The following is a 17,847-nucleotide window of genomic DNA, read 5'->3' on the forward strand; positions in this document are numbered from 1 at the left end:
AGGACCAGTCTGTTTTCTGCCCCCTTCCCCCGGCAGGCCCTTCTCCCCTGCCACGCAACCGAGCCGCAGGCCCGGGCGTCGGGGCACGGAGCTCCCGGCTGCCTGCCGCCTCCTCCCCAACCTCAGCCCAGGCCACAACCGCGTCCCCCCAGCCCCAACACCTCCCGGCTTTCTGCCCCGGCAGCCTCCGCCCGCCGCCGCCCCGCTGTCGCCTGCCCCAGCCCTGCCGGCCGGTGCCCAGCTCCCCTCCATCCGGTCCGGGCCTACAGGAACGCCAGGCTTCTGCCCTGACACGCATGACGCGTCCGAGATGTTGGCGTGGCCCGGGGGGCCGACCCGCCCACTCCCTGGCCCCTCGCGCACCAGCCCCGCGTCCCGGAGCCCACCGAGGCCACATCTGCACTGGCCCGCGCCGGAGGCGGCGGCGGCGGGGGCTGTACTCCGGCTCGTTTGTCGCCACGGCCGCTGGCGGAGAGGGGGGCGCTGAGCGGGCGCCGCTACAGCAATAGCCAGGGCTCCCCAGAAGAAGCCTGGAGCCCGCAGGCACCGCCTGCCCGCAACCGGCCGGGTCCGCGGGCAGCGACCGAGCGGGTGCGCAGCGGCCCCAGTCCGGTCCCCTGGCTCTCGAGTCACCTCCGCGCCCGGCGGGGAGTGCAGCCCGGCCGTCCCACACAAAAAAGCTACCCCGGCCCCGCCCCCCCGCCGGGCCGCAAGGACTTCAGGAGACTCGTGTCGCTACAAGGCAGCTTTTACCGAGGCGCCGCTGCCCCTGTACCCCGCTCTACGCCCCGGCCGGGGGCGGGGGAGAGGGTGGGATCCACGAGAGCGGTGCCCGGTCCCGTGTCCGGCCCTGGGCGTGTCGCTGAGGGGGGCGCGGGGCTGGGTCAATTAGGCACTTTGTTGGGGGGCGCATCGAAGAGCCCCGCGATGTCCAGCAGCGCCTGGCGCACTTGCCTCCCGAAGCGCCGCGAGTCCTGCGGGGCGGGAAGGGAGAGAGTGGCCAGCGAGGAGCCGAGGCGACACGGGCACCCGTCTGCGGGCGGGGCCGGGGCCAAGGCCCCGGGAGCGGGTGCGGCCAAGGCAGGGCAGGGCAGGGCTGATCCCGGTCTGAGGATCCATTGCCGGAGCCGCGGCCCGCGCCGGGGATCTGTCTCGACCGGCACCGCTTGGGGTCTAGCACCGACCGTGGAGACGGGGCTGAACGGGCAGTTGGGCAGGTCCCGGTTCCGCCAGTGCCCCCACAAGAGACCAGAGAAGCCACGACCCCCCCCCCCCCCCCCCCCCCCCGCGCCCCGCCTCGGGATCTCACGCGGGCACTAACCGTCTCGGGGCTGGAGAATTTGCTGGAGATGTGGAAGGTGATCAGGTTCTCTCCCCCCATCATATACGAGACGCCATAGCCGTCGTCCGCCACCTGAAAGGGGGAGAGGATGCAGACGCTGGGCCGGGCCGCGGGCAGGGACAGGGGCAGCGTCCTGACCGCCCCGTCCTAGCCCGGCCGCAGGATGGTTAGCAAGGAAGGGCATGGGCTGCTGTGGCCACGCAGGATACTCACGGCCGCAGGGTCGCACCTGCCTCGGGGCAGGTAGTTCCGCGGACGTCCCCAGCCTCACAGGCCCGCCCCCGGGCTCGTTGCCCCCCGCCCCGGGCCAGTCCAGCGCCCCCGTCCGAGTCCCCCCATGCGCGCGGCCGCACTCACGGGCCCGAAGCCGCCGCCGGCCGAGACATAGTCCGAGAACTTCTCCAGGTCGAACATCCTGATCTGCTGCTGCGGGGTCTGGCTGGTGGACAGGCGCCAGGGCTCGGACAGCACCTGCGGGGCCCGTGAGCGGGGAGGTAATACGCGGCACCGGCCCTGCCACCGGCCGGGGGGCAGAGCTCGCCGCGGTGGGGAGGCGTGGGCCACAGTCCGTGGTGTGCACGGGAGGCTCCCACGCTACGTGGCTGGGAACATGTGGCTGCAGGGGAATCCGAGTCGGCAGCCCGGCACTGGACACAGATGCGAGGGCTGCGGATGAGCGGGCCAGAGCGTAGAAGGCTGCGGGCTCTCACCTGTGCGAGGAAGGGAGACTCCACGCCCAGGTACCTCGAGACCAAGTAGAGGCAGAAGAGGTGTCGGTCGATGCCAGCGCCGGTCATAGCCAGGCGGTACATGAGTTGGTGCTTCTCCGCCGCCAGCTTGAAGAGCCGCAGGCGTTCGCACCGCTGCAGGGAGAGGGCGGATCAGGGCACGGCTGGGGCTGCCCGCCCGGGGGCTCTCGGTGCGGCTGAGCCAGGTGCATTCTGGTGTCATCCTTCCCGCAGACTCTGCCGGGCATCGGTTGCCCTTGTGCTGGGAGTGCAGTGCAGGGCTGGGGGCAGGGAGGAGCCAAAGCCTGCGGGGACGGATCGGGAGCAGGGAGGACCAGGACCAGGCCAGGCTGGAGGGAGGGGGTGGGGTGCAGCGAGGGGCCAGGCCAGGCTGGGGGGAGGAGGTAGAGAGGGGCCAGGCCAGGCTAGGGAGAGGGCAGAGAGTGGACCAGGCCAAGTTGGGGTGGTAGAGAGGGGCCAGGCCAGGCTTGGGGGAGGTCAGAGAGGCTGGGAAGAGGGCAGGGAGGTGTCAGGACAAGGGGCTTACTTACGCTCTGGGCCGGGTCAGCCATGCTGCGCACAAAGGCTGTGGACTCGCTGGTGCAGGAGCGCACGGTCTCAGTTCGGCCCTCCCGGAAGAGACGTGTCATGGAGGCCTCATAGGTGAGGCAAAACCTTCCTTTGTCCTGGGCAAGGAGGCATGGGGCGGGGGGGCACAGCCCCAGCACCCTGAGTCCTGAAGAAGGGGAACCCTGCCCCCGCTCCAGTGCCCAGGGCTGTACCCATGTGTTGGGCCCAGGGCACTGCATCATCTGTATGCAGCCCTTGCTGCTCTCTGCCCCAACCCCCCGCCATTTCATGTTGGCTCCTTCAGCCAGGTCCTGCTGGGGAGGGAGGGTGGTGGGGGCAGGGGCAGCCCAATGTCCAAACCCCAGATACAAATATTTTGGGACTGAGCTGTGGAGCATGGCCCAGAATGGCCCAGCACGGCCCAGCACAGCAGTGGGAGCTGCTCTGGGTTGTTTGGTGCCAGACACCTCCCAGCTCCTGCACTCCTCCCCTCCTCCCCTCCCTCCCCCAAAAGGTACATTCCCCAGGACTTGGAGAGATACCCTGGGAGTGGGGGGATGATAATAGGACAAAGACTGAGGGGGTGCTGTATCTGAGCCCTGGGTGGGAGCCCTGCAGGGAGCCCTGCAGGGTGCCCTGGCCCTGAGGCAGCAACCACCAAGTGAGGGCCACCAGGCCCACACAGGAGGCAAGGAGGGTCAGCAGCTCACATGGAAGTGTGCCAGCTGCAGTGCAATCTGGATGAAGGCATCAGGGCTGGTCCGGCACCGCTTGATCTGGCCCTTCCCAAAGTTGGTGAACAGGAAGCAATGGAAGTCTACATCATCTGCCAGCACCTGGGCTACACGATAGGAGCCATCGATGGCCATCCTGCACTGCAGAAAGGCTGTGTCGTGAGCGTGTGCCCAAAGACTCCTCTGTCCCTGCCAGCACCCAGGGGGAAGATGGGACATGCAGGGCTCCTGGCTCATGGGGCTGCAGCTTAGAGCTCCTCCTGATATCTGTTTTCCCCCACAGGGAGGAGCAGCCTGAGTGCCTGGCCAGACACAGGCACCTGACCTGGGAGGCAGCAGAATCTCGCCCCTCCCGGTCGGTGCCTGGCCTTGCCTGGAGCTCTGGTGCCACAGCCCCTGCTCAACAGCTGCCTGTATTTACCTAAGATAAAGCTGTCCTTGGTCGGGCAGGACCTCCAGACCCACAGCACCAGCCCTGCCTACCTTAGGCCCTGTATTCACCCCTTCTCCCAGCACTACCAGACCCCACTCTCCACACCTGCCTGGAACCATGGCCCTTGCAGCACCTGGGATCAGCTTGGGCCAGGCAGGTACTGCTTGGCCCCTGCAGCATGGGTCAGAGCCCACCTTAGAGCTCTCAGGACCCGCAGGGGAGTTTCACTGTGTCTGTGTGGAGAGGCAGGGATTGAGAGACCTCCAGGGCTCAACGGGGAAGTGGCTGGGTGGGTTTCATATGCATGGCATGTAACCAGGCCCTGGCAGCAGGCAGCTTCTGTGGACTGGCCCACAGATCTGTGCTGAGCCCCAAGCTGCTGAGGATTCTTGACGGCCACCAAGCTTTGCAAAAAGAAAGACTCTCTCCCCCAGCTTGCTCTGGGAAGTGGCTAGTCCATTTTAACTGGAAGTAGGGCTGGAGATGACCTGGGCGGTGTTGAGGCCCTGCCAGGGCTTCCCCATCCCTGCCACTGCAGACTCTAGGACCTACCTCCTCAGAAATGTCCCACTGCAGCCGTTGGGGGGGTGCCAGGCCCAGGTTGGGCTCCCCACAGCAGTGGCCCCCCTCATTGTAACCCAGCTGGAAGGTATCTGTCGCCAGCACGAACTGAAAGGGAAGTATGGCAAGTGCAGGAACACCCAATCTGGCATGGGTGGGGACTCAGAGCCCCCGCCCCCACACACACACACACTAGTCCCTGGGGCCAGGGCCTCAGAGCCCCCTACACATACACCCACAGCACCCACCACTGCACTAACCTCTGGGGCCATTCCCCCCCTCCACACATCCTACATGCACTGAGTCCCTTTGCCAGTGCTGTCAGTGGGCACAGAGCCCCTCTGCAACAGGGTCTGGCCTCTGCCCCTGCCCCAGCCTTGCCGTCCATGCCCTATCCTTGGCCCCTGACTTCTGGTCATGGACTCAGCCCTGGCCCCAATCCATACCTCCCAGAGGTGCCCGATGATGGGCGCGTCAGCCCAGGCATGCTCAGCATTAGTACCCAGCTTGCCGTTCTTGTAGACGATTAGGGTGAAGGACTTGTCGAACCACCTGGGGGAAGCTGGAGCATGAGGCGGGCAGGGGGGACACCAGGGTGGGTGGGCAGGAGAAGGAGGAAGCCAGGGTGATGCCTACCTGTCATAGCAGCGGCCGTGCAGCAGGGACTTGGCATAACGGTCCAGGCAGTCCTCCTGGTCTCGGTGGTAGCAATGTTCCTCCTCATCCAGCACCACAAAGAAGGCTGCCCGCTCAATGGCCTCCAATGACACCTTGTTCTTTCCAGAGCCAAAGAACCGAGCACGGGCCTCGGCCCATGGGACCCTGTGCAGGGCGCCCCAGGAGCTGCTGAGTCACAGTCCCCTCTGCCACCCCCACCTAGGCACAGGTTCTCATCACCTGCCCTGTGACTCCTGGGCCGGCTTCCCTCCTCACTGGGAATCCAGCCTTCTCCCAAACCCTGGCACCCCATGCTTCAGGCCATGCCCAAGCCCTGCCCTCCTTGCTCTGCTTAGGCTGGGCTCCCTGTTCTGTCCCTGTGCCAGTGCCATTCAGGTTAGTCCCTATCCCCGCCCCTGGCTCTTTCCAGTTCCCGCAAGCCACATGCCCAGTAGGCTACCCACAACATCCATCCTGGCCCCTACCTGTCCCCGGCAGTGAGGGCTGCCAACTTCTCCTCCCCAGGCTGTGGGACTGATGGGTCATCCAGGATGCGCTGGAACTGCAGCTCCAGGTCACGTGGCCCCAGAAGCCGCCCGCTGTAGTATAACCACAGCTTGTAGAAGCGTCCACGGTGGTACACAGCCACATGTTTGCTGTCCACTAGGTGCTGCAGGATGTCTGTGGGTGGGCAGCAGGGGCACAGCGGCCCCAGAATCATCTGATGGCTCTCACTGCCTGGATCCCACCCACACCAACAAATTTATGCTGCCAGAGGGGAGCAAGGCCACCACAGAGATGGGGTTTGTCCTCTGAGCCCTGCTAGAGGGAGCTACTGGCTGCAACCCATTTTCCAGAACTGGCCCTTACATGCAGATGTGGGCAGAGTGGAGATGACGAGCCCACAGGGAATGGTCTCCCATGGAGATGCCCAATGGACAAGGTCCCCATTGAGTACTAGAGACTATGCCCAGGGGCTGGGAGGCTGCATAGGACCCCTGTCCTATGCTGTGCCACATACCTGTCTCCTTCCCGGGGATGCGTGTGGTGTTGAACATCCGCTCCATCTGGGAGGAGCACATGGGCACTAGGCCGAGCACCTTCACCTGCCAGCATGGCCACAGGGTCACATGTGGAGCATGGCCACAGGGTCACCCTGGGGTATGGCCAGGCCCCCAGCACACCTTCTCCAGCCATCCTGGCCACTCCTCCACAGCCCTGTGTCTATTCCCCATCCCCAAGGGTTCAAATTACAGCACAGCTGGGGGGGCGGCTGAGCTCCCCAGTAAGAGACAAGAACCCCCCTGTAAAATTTGAAAAGCATAACCTGGGGGTGGGGTGGGGTGGGGTTGTGATTTGATTAAGGTATTGTGAAGGGCAGCCCAATTTTTTTTGCAGACCTCTGCAAGAGTCAAAGTGTAATTAGAGCCCTGCTGCCCCCCCATTCCCACCCCTGCTGAACCCCATCCCTGCTGCTTCGTCATCCCCACCCCCTGCATCAGACCTTCATGCCTCTGAGGTCTCACCCTGCCCATGAGGAGCTGCTCACCGGGGAGATCTCCTCGCGGTCAAGCCGGCGCCGGTAAAGCAAGATGGCATGCACACTGTTGCCTGCCCGGGCAGCCTGCACGGACGTGGGTGTCACATACAGGAAGTCCTGGGAGAGGTGAGTTGTAGGGCTGGGGTCAGGGCCCTCCCTGCACTGGCTGTAGGCAGGGAGGAGGGGCACAGGGGCTGGGAAGGGTGGGACTGGGCTCTGCACTGGCCCCTGGTCCTGCACCCCAGAGCCTAAGGGTGCTGAACCCACAGGGTAAGGGCTACCCCTTGCTGTCATGATGGGCCCCTCCATGCGCAGGGAGCATTTGGCTGGTGCCAGGGTTGTGCAGCAGCATTACAGTCCCCCTGCCCTCCATGGGCTCTGTACCCTTCCTCACCATGGCATAGTAGTTGCTGTTCACCATGAGGGGCCCTCGTCCACGCAGGTAGATGTACTCCTCCCACCAGTCGCTCACCTGTCACAGGAAAGCACACATGAATGGGGGGGGGGGAGGGGGCACATGAGTGGGATGGGAAGCCAGAGCAGTGGGATGCAGTGGAGTGAGGTGGGGTAGGGGTTGCCTTCATGTCTGTCTGGGCAGTGCCCCGGCCATACCCTGCTCTCCCAGCTCCCCATAGCTGCAGGTGCTGGGTTGGATCTGGGTGTGGGGAAGCCCAGATGCTGTCCCCTGGGCCTACTACATGGTGCCCCCTCCCCGGTAATAATCAAGCACCTGCTCCCCACAAAGGGAACGTGCCTTGTAGAGGCTGTGACTTCAGCCTGCCCAGGGACCAGCATCATGTGGGGCAGAGCAGATGGGGCAGGCCAGGGGAGGGCTGAGAGCAAAGGGTAGAGAGGGTATATGGGGGAGGGGGGGGCTAAGGCTGGGCTGTGCCATGGGGCAGGGAGCAGGGACACCCCAAAGCTTGCAGCTGGCTGGGACCTGTGCCAGTGGACGGTTCAAAGGGCAGAGGTGGGCTGTGGCTCTGTCTGGGTGCAGGGGAGCTTCCAGGAGCTGGTGAAGAGGCAGGGGTAGGAGGTGGCTCTGTTGGGGGCAGAGGAGCTGTCTTGCAGGGGATGGCACAATGGCAGGTGCTGGCTCTGTGGGTGTAGGGCGCCTGGCTTGCAGAGGCTGGGGTGAGTGGGGTTCTGCCGGGGGTGGGAATCTGGCTGGCAGGGGCAGGGGCAGGGGCAGGGGCAGAGGTAGTGGCATGCAGGGGCATGAAGGGCCTGAACTTACATAGTTGGTCGCCCACCAGGACTTGAGCACTAGGTACTTCTGAAGCCGGGGCGCTGTGTCGTTCTGGAAGTCCTGGGCCAGCACCTCCATCTTGCTAAATTGGGCATCGTCCAACAAGGGCCGCACGGACTCCAGGTACTGCTGGCACAGGTGTCCTCACGGGTTAGAGGCCTGACTCTCTGCAAGGCCTCGCCCTGGGAACACCGCTCTGCGGGGTGGTGGGAGGGCAACGCTAGCACCCGTGTGGGGCCTCCCCTCCCCTCCCTGCCCTGGGGGCCCCTGGCCAGACATTTACCCAAACCAGGACTCCCTCCTCTGCCCAGGCACACCCCTGGCTCCCTGACCCCAGGGTCTCTGCACACCCAGCACTGATGCTTGTGGCTCACTGGGGTGGGTACCATTCAGCCTGCCCCTCCCCCATTTCCTGTGCCCTTGGGATTTCTGAGGTCCAGCTAGGACCAGCGACCTGGCCCATGTGCTCATGGCCCATGGCTTGAGGCCTGCTGGCTCCTGCCTTGCAGCTGGGCCCAGATGCACCCCTACCACCTCACTGGGGGCATCCCCCTCTGCAGCTGGTGTCTGCAGGTAGGAAATGCCCATCCATTCCCAGGCTGTTCTGCCCCTGGGGCCCCTAGCATGGGCCTTTCTGACAAGCCCCATGGGAGCTGGGCCTGGTGCCAAGCATCCCATTGCAGGCCATGTGGTGGGAGAGACACATGTTCTGTCCTGGAATAAGGGCCAGGGAGGGAATGGAGGGGGATGTGGGACCAAGGCATGAGCTAACAGGGGCAGGGGCAAAGGGAAGAAGTGGTTTCAAATCCATTAAGCCACCAGGCTCCATAGCCCCCCTAGTGGGAGCAGAGGCCTGAGCTGCTCTTAACCCTTGGTGCTCTACCTCCCACAGGGACTACAGGACTCGGCTCCTCACCCTTACCCTGTGAATGGTGGCCTGCACACTGGGAACAGGCAGCTTGGGCAGTGCGCTCTGGAAGCTGTACAGCATGGGTTTGTGGCCAGTCATGACCTTCGTTATGGCCTGGAAAGCAACAGAAAGAGCTGTACTGGGAGGTAGGAGGGGGCAGAAATCGGGCCCCAGGAAGATGCTAGGGAGCCTGTAATCAGCCCCATCTCAGCTTCCTCTGCCCCTTGCCATGGGGCAAACCCTTCCACATGAACCCCTCTCTGTGCTGCTGTCACAGATTCAACCCCCCAGCCAAGTCTGCCCCGTGTGGGCTCTGTGGGAGACTCATCATTGCCATGACAGAAACAGACCCCTGCCTCTTCCCTTCATCACCTCAGCCCCCATCCCACCCCATGTATGTACACATGCCTGCACATGCACACAGCTCTTCCTCAGCCCTCTGTGCAGTGCATAGCACTGCTGTTCTGCCTGTCACACACGACAGGTAAACCTCCAGCTCAGAGACCTCTGCAGCCCCCACAGCTACACCCAGACCCTCCCACATGGTGTGTCCAAGACAGGCTGTTTCTCCCCACCCCATCTCTTGCTAAGGCCCTGCATCTAAGCTGCTGCCACGTCCTGCCCTTCACTCCACTTGGTCTGTCTTGGAAGCAGCTGCATGGCTCCTTCCATGGCAGGTCCCTCTGACCCCATCACCCCTTTCAGTGCTTCCTGCATGGGGTAGGGGATGTGCTGTCATGACCCTGCACAGCTTGTCCCCCCTTCCTGTTCCATGCTGGGCCAACCCCTGCCTGGGGTCACCCAAGGCACCAGCTCCATCTGTTGAATTTCTGCCCCCTGCCATCTCTATTGTGCCTCCGACCATGGGGGAGTGCCAGCACGCACCTGGAGAGTCATGATCCCCTCTGCTCCCCCTCCCCTTGCCCTGGGGCCTGCAAAAGCCTCCACAGCAGCTGAGCTGCCACTGCTCACAGCCTGCCTGGGGCAGCCCCTCTGCTCCCTGGTGCATCTCAGTTTGTGACCACCCTGTCTAGCCCTCTGATCAGGATCTGCATGGGATGCCAACCACACATGTCCATGTCTGCAGCAGGAGGGCAGCCACATGGGGCACACTCACCGCCCAGACCTTGGTGCCACGGCTCATCTTGCCATGGGGCTCAAACATCCAGCCCTGGTAAGACAGCAGCAGCTTGAGTGTCTGCCGGAAGACCAGGATCCCCGAGATCCAGACGCCAGTGGAGAAGAGTGTGGCACTTAGCAGGGTCCTGTTCTGGAAGCTCAGGTACCGGCTGGAGAGGAGAGGAGACAAGAGGAGAGGGGGCTGTGCAGGGGCATCTTCAGGAGTTGGGGGACCTCCTGGGGGAGCAGAGTGGGGACTGCAGTGAACTGTGAGGACCTGACCTGGCACCAGGGAGACCTGAGCCCCCGCCACAGGCTCTATATGCCCCGGCCTGTCATTGAGCTGAATGAAAGGGACCTGGGGGTAATAACAGACCACAGTATGAATATGAGCCAGTAGTGTGATGCTGTAGCCAGTAGGGAAAATAATACTCTGGCATGCATCAATCGATGCATCTCCAGCAAAACCAAGGAGGTGATTCTTCCACTCTACGTTGAGGGTCCAGGATGGGTGGACATTCCTCAAGGAAACCATTCTTTGGGCTCAGAGTGAGTCAATCCCATGGCAGAGGAAAGGGAGAAAGGGGGCCAGGAAGCACCTTTGGCTAACCAGGGGCATCCAAGATACCTTAAGGGCAAAAAAAGAGGCATACAGGAAGTGGAAGCAGGGGGTAGCTAGCAAAGAGGAGTATACTTCTTTGGCCTGCACCTGCAGGGAGTCAGTCAGGAAGGCCAGGTTAGTGTCAAGGATTAAGGACAATAAAAAGTCTTTCTTTAGGTACGTTGGGAGCAAAAAGAGGGTGCGGGGTAGCATAGGACCCATACAGGATGGGCAGGGGGGCTTAGTGACAGATAGCGGGCATAAGGCAGAGCTCTTCAATGAGTTTTTTGCCTCTGTCTTCTTAAATGGGAATCTAGACGAATCCTCAACATACGTCACAGACACCAACAAAGGGAACATCAGTCGACCAATGGTCTGTGCTGACACGGTAAAAAGACACTTGGAGGGACTGCACGTATTCAAATCACCAGGACCAGAGGGACTGCACCCATGGATAATGAAGGAATTAGTGGGGGTCATAGCTGATCCACTGGCAAGGATATATGAGCACTCATGGTGCTTGGGTCAGGTTCTGGAGGATTGGAAGAGGGCTAAGGTTGTCCCAATCTTTAAGAAGGGGAGGAAGGAGGACCCGGGGAACTACAGACTGGTCAGCCTTACCTCTATCCCTGGGAAAATCCTAGACAAAATTATTAAGGAGCACATCTGTGGGAGCCTGCAGACTAATGTGCAGAGGGGTAACCAACATGGGTTTTTAGCAGGCAGGTCCTGCCTGACTTACCTGGTTTCCTTTTATGCCAAGGCCACCAATTGTTTAGATGCAGAAGTCGAGGCGGATGTTATCTATCTGGATTTCAAGAAGGCCTTTGAAAAGGTATCCCATACCATCCTTATAAATAAACTGAGGGGATTTGCCTTTGATAATTACACAGTAGATTGGGTAGCAAATTGAATCAAGGGTCGCACTCAGAGGGTGGTAGTGGATGGGTCAGTGTCAACCTGGAAAGATGTGGGCAGTGGAGTCCCTCAGGGCTCAGTTCTGGGACTGGTGCTGTTCAACATCTTCATCGGTGATCTGGATGAGGGGGTGGGAAGCACCCTGTCCAAATTCGCAGACAACACAAAATTATGGGGGTGCAGCTAACACCCTGGAGAGGAGGAACCAGATCCAGGTCAACCTAGACAGGTTGAGGGAGTGAGCAGATAACAACAGGATGCAATTCAATAAGGACAAGTGCAAGGTGCTGCATCTAGGGAGGAAGAACTGCCATCATACCTACAGGCTGGGGGGCAACCTTCTCAGCTCCACGGAAGCTGAAAAAGATCTTGGAGTCACTGTTGGCTCCAGGATGAACATGAGTTGCTGATGTGATGAAGCAGTTGGCAGAGCCAATTGCACCTTGTCATGCATCCGTAGGTGCTTCACAAACAGGTCCAGGGAGGTGATCCTCCCTCTCTACGCAGCACTGGCCAGACCACAGCTGGAGTACTGCATTCTGGATGCCACAGTTCAAGTGGGATGCGGACAACCTGGAGAGGCTCCAAAGAAGAGCCACTCACTTGATTAAAGGCCTGCAGGGAAGGTCCTATGAGGAAAGGCTAAGGGACCTGAACCTCTTCAGCCTCTCCAAGAGAAGGTGAGAGGGGACCTTGTGGTGGCGTACAAATTCGTAAGGGAGTGAGCAACACGAAGTAGGTGAAGATCTGTTCACCAGGGCACCCCCTGGAATGACAAGGAACAATGACCATAAGCTACTAGAGAGAAGGTTTAGGCTGGACATTAGAAAAAAGTTCTTCATGGTCAAGGTTGCCAGAATCTGGAATGGGCTCCCAAGGGAGGTGGTGCTTGCCCTATCCTTGGGGGTCTTCAAGAAGAGACTGGACAGGCACCTGGCTGGGATCACATGACCCCAGGGTTGGTGACTCTTTTCTTGCCTGTCAGGGGCAGGGGGTCAGACTAGATGACCCACTGAGGTCCCTTCTGACTCGATGAATCTATGAATCTACTCAGCACTGGTGAGTCCACAGCTGGAGTCCTGCATCCAGGTCTGGGCACCGCACTTTAACAAGGATGTGGACAAGCTTGAGAGAGTCCAAAGAAGAACCACCTGTATGATTAGAGTCTTAAAAGGCAAGCCATATGAGGAAAGGCTGAGGGATCTGGGACTCTTTGGCCTGAGGAAAACAAGGCTGAGAGGGGACCTGATAGCAGCTTACCACTGCACTAGGGGAGTACATCAAGGTCTTGGCAAGCAACTCTTCACCAGGGCACCCGAGGGGAAAACCAGGAGTAATGGCCACAAACTCCTGGAAGATCGATTCAGGCTCAACATTAGGAAAAACTTCTTCATAGTCAGGGTGTTCAGAATGTGGAATAAGCTCCCTTCAGAGGTGGTGCAATCACCTACCCTGAAAATCTTCAACAGGAGACTAGACAGTCACCTTGCTGGGGTCACTTGGCCCCCCCAGCTATCTTTCCTGCATGGCGCAGGTGGCTGGACCCAATGATCTTCCAAGGTCCCTTCCGGCCTTACAATCTATGAATCTATAAGCTGCTTGGCTTCGCTTCCTCCTGCATAATGGGACAGTGCCTGGCCTCGCCCGGCCCAGCCCCCAGGGGTGAGCGTGGCTCCTGCCTGCTCCAGCCAGCAGAACCCCACCAGGTGCATCTGTTTCTCTGTGTGTGTGTGCACGCGTGTGTGTGTGTGTGTGTGTGTGTATGTTGGTGGGGGGGTACTCACCTGCTGGGCAGGCATTGCCGTATGTGGCTGATGAGCCCCATAGACAGGTCAACCTTGCAGTATAGAGAGCCCACCGTTGTCATGACGACCACCAGCCAGCTGGAGGGGGTGGCAGGGTACACACCAGTCAAGAAGGTGTTCTGTGTGAAGAGCATGAAGTCAGGGTTGGGTTAGGGTTAGGGGTCACAGAGGCACTCCTGCACTGGGACTCCCTGGGCTCTACCCCTGGCTTTGCAGGGCAGCCCCTCCCCTCTTCTCCCCCTAGCACCCAGACCCCACAGGACAGCCCCACATCCTGTGCCTCTGAAGCCCCACCACCCCGTGCCCTGCAGTGCATCCCACCCCCACTCCCAGCCTCACCTTGAGGCGAGTGAGGCGCTTCTTCCAGGCGGCGATACCTGACAGGTATATGTGCTTGAGGGCCTCCCGGCTCAGGCGCAGGTCAAAGCCCTCAGGGGTGACCGTGAACTGGAAGGCCACAGCCTGGTGTGCTTCCGCCATGGTGGGGGCTGATCAGTGCCTGCAAGACACTGGTGATGCAGCATGGGGGGTGATGGTGGGCACAAAGACAGGGGATCCCAGTGGGACCCTCAGTCCTGTGCCCTGCTCCCTGCCCACAGTGCATCGCATGCTTGCCCCCAGCCATGGCATCATGGATGCCCTGCCCGTCATCCCGATATCAGTCCTGGGACGGGGACAGACAGGCAGGCATGGCCTTCTGGTCCAGAAGCACTGTGGGTGGTGGTGGGAAGCCACAGCTCTGTGCCTCAGGAAGGATCCTAAGGCATTCTCCATCTTTTGGATCCCATGGCTCAGTTCCAGCCTGTGCCCAGCCTGGGGGCCAAGTTCCTAACATGCCCATGACCCCCTGCCCCCCAGCTGCCCTCTCCACGCCTGCTGCTGCAGAGACACCAGCACCAATGCCGCAGCCCTCACTCTGGCAGAGAGGCTCCAGTGGCACAGGAGGGCAGGGTCAAGCTAAGTGATTGCCATCATCCCTCCCCCCCCCCCCCCACACACACACACACCATGGTGGCTTCACTGGTCACTGCTTGGGTGTCAGCATATAGAGCAACATAGCGACTCTGTGTTCACGGGAAGCACAAGAGGCCATTCAGGATGCCCCTCTCCTCTCCTTGCAGTCCCCCCAGCTCTATTAGTCTACCTTTGGAGTCTTGGGCCTAGCCCACCACGTTATGTGCTAGCCTCCCTTAGGTGGGGAGGCTACTGAAAAAGGGGGCAACTAAATGCTTGGGACAATGGATGCAAAAAACATGGACGGGAGTGTGGGCCAAAGGTTAAGAATAAGAACACCAATGGGGGATACCGAGCAGAGAGCCCACTGGCCCTCAAATGTGTCCAAGATGCTGAAGCCCCTCAGCACCTCCACAGCCAGGGGTGCAGGGTAAGACCGGGCCCTGAGCAGCAGCTTGAGGAGGCTGCAGCCCCCAGCTCCCTAGGACAGGCACAGATCAGTGCCCATGAGCTGCCACACCCCAGGGCCTGCAGCTGAGGGCAGGGGTCTCTCTCTCTCTCTCTCTCTTCAGCTCTGCTGCCCACTCCTTCCCAGGCAGCTGGTTGCTTTGGCAGACTGACAGCCCTACCTTTGCCCTAAGACTGGCAGGAGCATACCAAGCGGTGCCCAGTCCTGCTGCAAGACCACCTCAGGACACAGATGCGCAGCACCTGGCAGGAAGGCCCTGGCCCTGAGGTTCCTGGATGGCCCAGCGTAGGTGGTGCCCCAGAGTCCCAACTGCAGCAGAGCCCCAAGTCTTGGAAAAGGGGCAGGGCCAGAGTAGCCCGATGGAGAGGCTGCTACCCACTGACTGCCTATAGCTGCACTCCAGGCCCTGCAAGCCATGCCCCCCTTGCAGTCTGGAGCAGCAAACATCACTCCCATGTGGAGTGAGCCACCCAGGTGAGCCATGCTCCAAGGTGGAAGCCACCAATTATAACCTGCTCAGTGGGGAAAGGGTGGGAGGCCAGATATGCCTGGTCAGAGCTGCCCATGAGCAGTGGCTGCAGCTGCCAGGGCTGGACGCAGTGGGGCAGGAACCCCAGCAGAAATGCGGCATCGCTGCTTGGAGCAGCAGGCAGATGGGTTGCCCAGGTCTCTCTGGGGCAGTGGCTGCCACGGAATGAGCTGTCAACTGGAAGGATCTTGGGATCACACCTAGTCCAAACCCGGCCCAGGGCAGGGTCTGCCCCAGGGTACACGGATGGCGTGGGCTCTGTCTGCCCTAGGGCCACTGCTGCTGTGGAGGTGCTGCACTGGGAAGGGCCCAGGTGGCGTGCTCCTCCTCGGAGACAAGGCCCGGGACAGCCTGGGAAGGGTGCATAGCAGCGGCCCGGGACGGAGCAGCTCAGCACAGCCCCCGCAGGGTGAGGGTGCCCGGCTCCTGCCTGCCCTGGTCCCCGGGCACGAGGGGAAGCGCCCGGGCGGCACGTATTTACCTCGCCGCAGGGAGGCCGGGACGCGGCGCTCCGGTCCGTCCCAGTCACATGAGGCTGGAAAGGGGCCCAGCGGGGGAAGGGTCAGGCTCGGCTCCCTGGGCGCCGCGGGGAGGCGAGCTGACTCCGGGCCGGCCGCAGGCGCTCGGGCTGCGGACAAGCCTGACGAACCCGCGAGCAGCCCTGGGCGCTCGCGGTGCCCCCGGGCCAGGCGCCGACGGACACACAGCACGGACGCGTCGCCCGACTTCAGCCGGCCCCCACAAGCCCAGCTGCCTTCGCTGCCTTTTAAGGCCGCGCAGAGGAGTCGCTGTCTCGGCCCGCCCGGCTTCCACTCGCACTGCCCCTCCCGGGCCCCCGCCCCGCGGCAGCCCGATCTGCCGGGCTCCCCTGTCCCTCCCGCAGCGCATCCCGGCCCCGCTCGGCCCCCGCCCGCGGCAGCAGAGGGTCGGGGGGCGCAGCCGGCCCTGTGCTGACAGCCCGTGCTGGGCACAGCCGCCCGGCACTCCCACCCGGGCACCGTTGCGAGGAACCCTGTGTGGCCGGGTCGTGCCCGCTGCTGGGGAAGGCCCCTCTGGCCCCCCAGAAAGGCAGGACCCGGCCCTTCGGGGCTGCTGGAGAAGCTGTCGGGAATCCGGCCGGGCTGGGGGCGGGAGGAAGAGAGCCCTTGCCTGCAGTGATGCAGACGGCCGAGGTTTAGCCCCTGAGCAGCCGTGCTCGGAGCCAGTGGCGCGGGCTCAGCACCAAGGGTCACTGCTCCGACAAGGACTCGCCGTCTCCTGCCTGGGGCACGGAGAACCCCTGCACCACGGTCACTCCGGGCCCCAGGCTGGTGACGCCGCCGCGATCTGCCGGCTCCACGGATGTCCAGCTCGCTCCGCGGGGCCGGAGCCTGCACCTGCTGCAGCCGCATCAGCACGTCCCCCGGAGCCCCGCGCCAACACGGACCCAGAGAGGCACCCCAGGGCGGTGACACCGCCCCCCCGCCCTCGCCACGGTAGCTCAGGTCCGGGGTGGGCCAAGGGGCTCTGGTCTTGCTGGGTGCCCACACCTCCCCAGCACCGGGAAGACTGGGTGACACGGGAACCATCAGGGACCGGACAGACAGCTCCGCAGCACCAGGAGAGGGCTGGCCGGGCTGGGCCGAGGCGGAGCGCGGGTCGCTGGGTGGCCGGGGCCGGCGCTGCTGTTGTGGGAGCAGCGGTGGGTCCATCCCAGCTGGGGAGAGAGGCGAGACAGGAGCCGGCCGCGGCCTTGACCGTGACCATGGCAGCAAGGGCGACGGGCAGGAGAAGGGCGTTCAGGGCAGAGCTCCCGGTTTCCGCCCCAGCCCGGGGGAACGCACCAGCCTCTGCAGGCAGCGCCCCCAAGCACCCCCGGCCCCGGCCGAAGGCAGGGACCCCGAGGGGAGGGGAGGGGAGGGGATGCGAAGACACCGGTACCAGAGGGGGGACAGACCGGCTCAGCCTGGGGAGGGGGCAAACCGCGCGGGACTGGGGGCCCGGTACCCCGAGGAGTTTGCGGGGGGGAGGCGGCTGTACCTGCTGAGGACGCACAAAGACTCGTCGGCCGCAGAGCCAGGCAGGGCGCTCCTGAGCCCCCCCGCCCCGCCCCGCGCCTTCCTTCGCTGCTGCCACCGGACACCGCAGCCGCCGGCCCCACGCGGACCCCGCCCCGTCCTCCTCGGGCACCTGCTCCGGCCCAGCCAGGCAGAGACCAACGGCTTCCCGGGCCCGCGCTTCCCCCTGTGTCCGGGGCAGGGGTGGGGGCAGCGGCTGGGCTCGGCCCGGCTAAGGGGACCAGCCCAGGGCGGGAGGGGGCGCGTGGGCGAATGCCGCGGGGCGGGGGAAACGTTGGGGATGCCGCGGGCGTGGGGGCGCGAGGAGGATCCTGAGCGGCTCTGTCCCCCCGCGGCCCGGCCGAGGACCCTGCTCCGCTCCCGGCTGCTCCCGCATCACCCGGCTGGGAACAGAGCGCACTGCTGCACGCTGCTCCCCAGCCCCCGCGGCTCCGCAGAGGTAGCTCCGCCTGAAGCAGAGCGGAGCAGCTGATCGCAGCCGCCAGAAGGCGGTTAGAGGAGAGCTCAGGCCGGTGCCCAGTGGGAAGCTGCGGCCCCGGCCCCGGGGCGCCCACGCCGAGTACAGAGCGAGAGCGGAGGCGTGCGTGTGCAGCGGAGCGCAGCGTGTGCACCTGCGTGTGCAGGGGCCGTTGCATACGCTCGTGCCCACGAGCTGAGCCCCCTGCCAGGCT

The 17,847-nt window shown here is 62.9% G+C and overlaps 1 protein-coding gene across 6 annotated transcripts; it reads right to left on the minus strand.

The window, feature by feature from the left end:
• Positions 1–730: 730 nt before the first annotated feature.
• CPT1B (carnitine palmitoyltransferase 1B) lies at positions 731–17,226 on the minus strand. 6 transcript variants are annotated; one of them, XM_059725571.1, is made up of 19 exons: positions 17,139–17,226; positions 13,507–13,666; positions 13,147–13,286; positions 9,842–10,013; positions 8,737–8,838; positions 7,803–7,940; positions 6,960–7,037; positions 6,575–6,649; positions 6,047–6,131; positions 5,511–5,706; positions 5,005–5,190; positions 4,815–4,920; positions 4,360–4,476; positions 3,351–3,515; positions 2,622–2,756; positions 2,053–2,205; positions 1,700–1,813; positions 1,322–1,414; positions 731–974 (listed from the first exon to the last, which is right to left on the minus strand). In XM_059725571.1, exons 2-19 carry the CDS (start codon positions 13,645–13,647, stop codon positions 885–887), a joined length of 2,286 nt encoding a protein of 761 aa, XP_059581554.1. In that variant the 5' UTR covers positions 13,648–13,666; positions 17,139–17,226; the 3' UTR covers positions 731–884. The 6 variants fall into 6 exon arrangements, with proteins under 6 accessions (XP_059581554.1, XP_059581552.1, XP_059581553.1 ...); XM_059725569.1 differs by having other exon boundaries at positions 6,575–6,682; XM_059725570.1 differs by having other exon boundaries at positions 7,803–7,943.
• Between the last annotated feature and the right edge of the window lie 621 nt (positions 17,227–17,847).

This window comes from Alligator mississippiensis, chromosome 4 (genome assembly GCF_030867095.1).
Source record: "Alligator mississippiensis isolate rAllMis1 chromosome 4, rAllMis1, whole genome shotgun sequence".
Classification (NCBI taxonomy): Eukaryota; Metazoa; Chordata; order Crocodylia; family Alligatoridae; genus Alligator; species Alligator mississippiensis.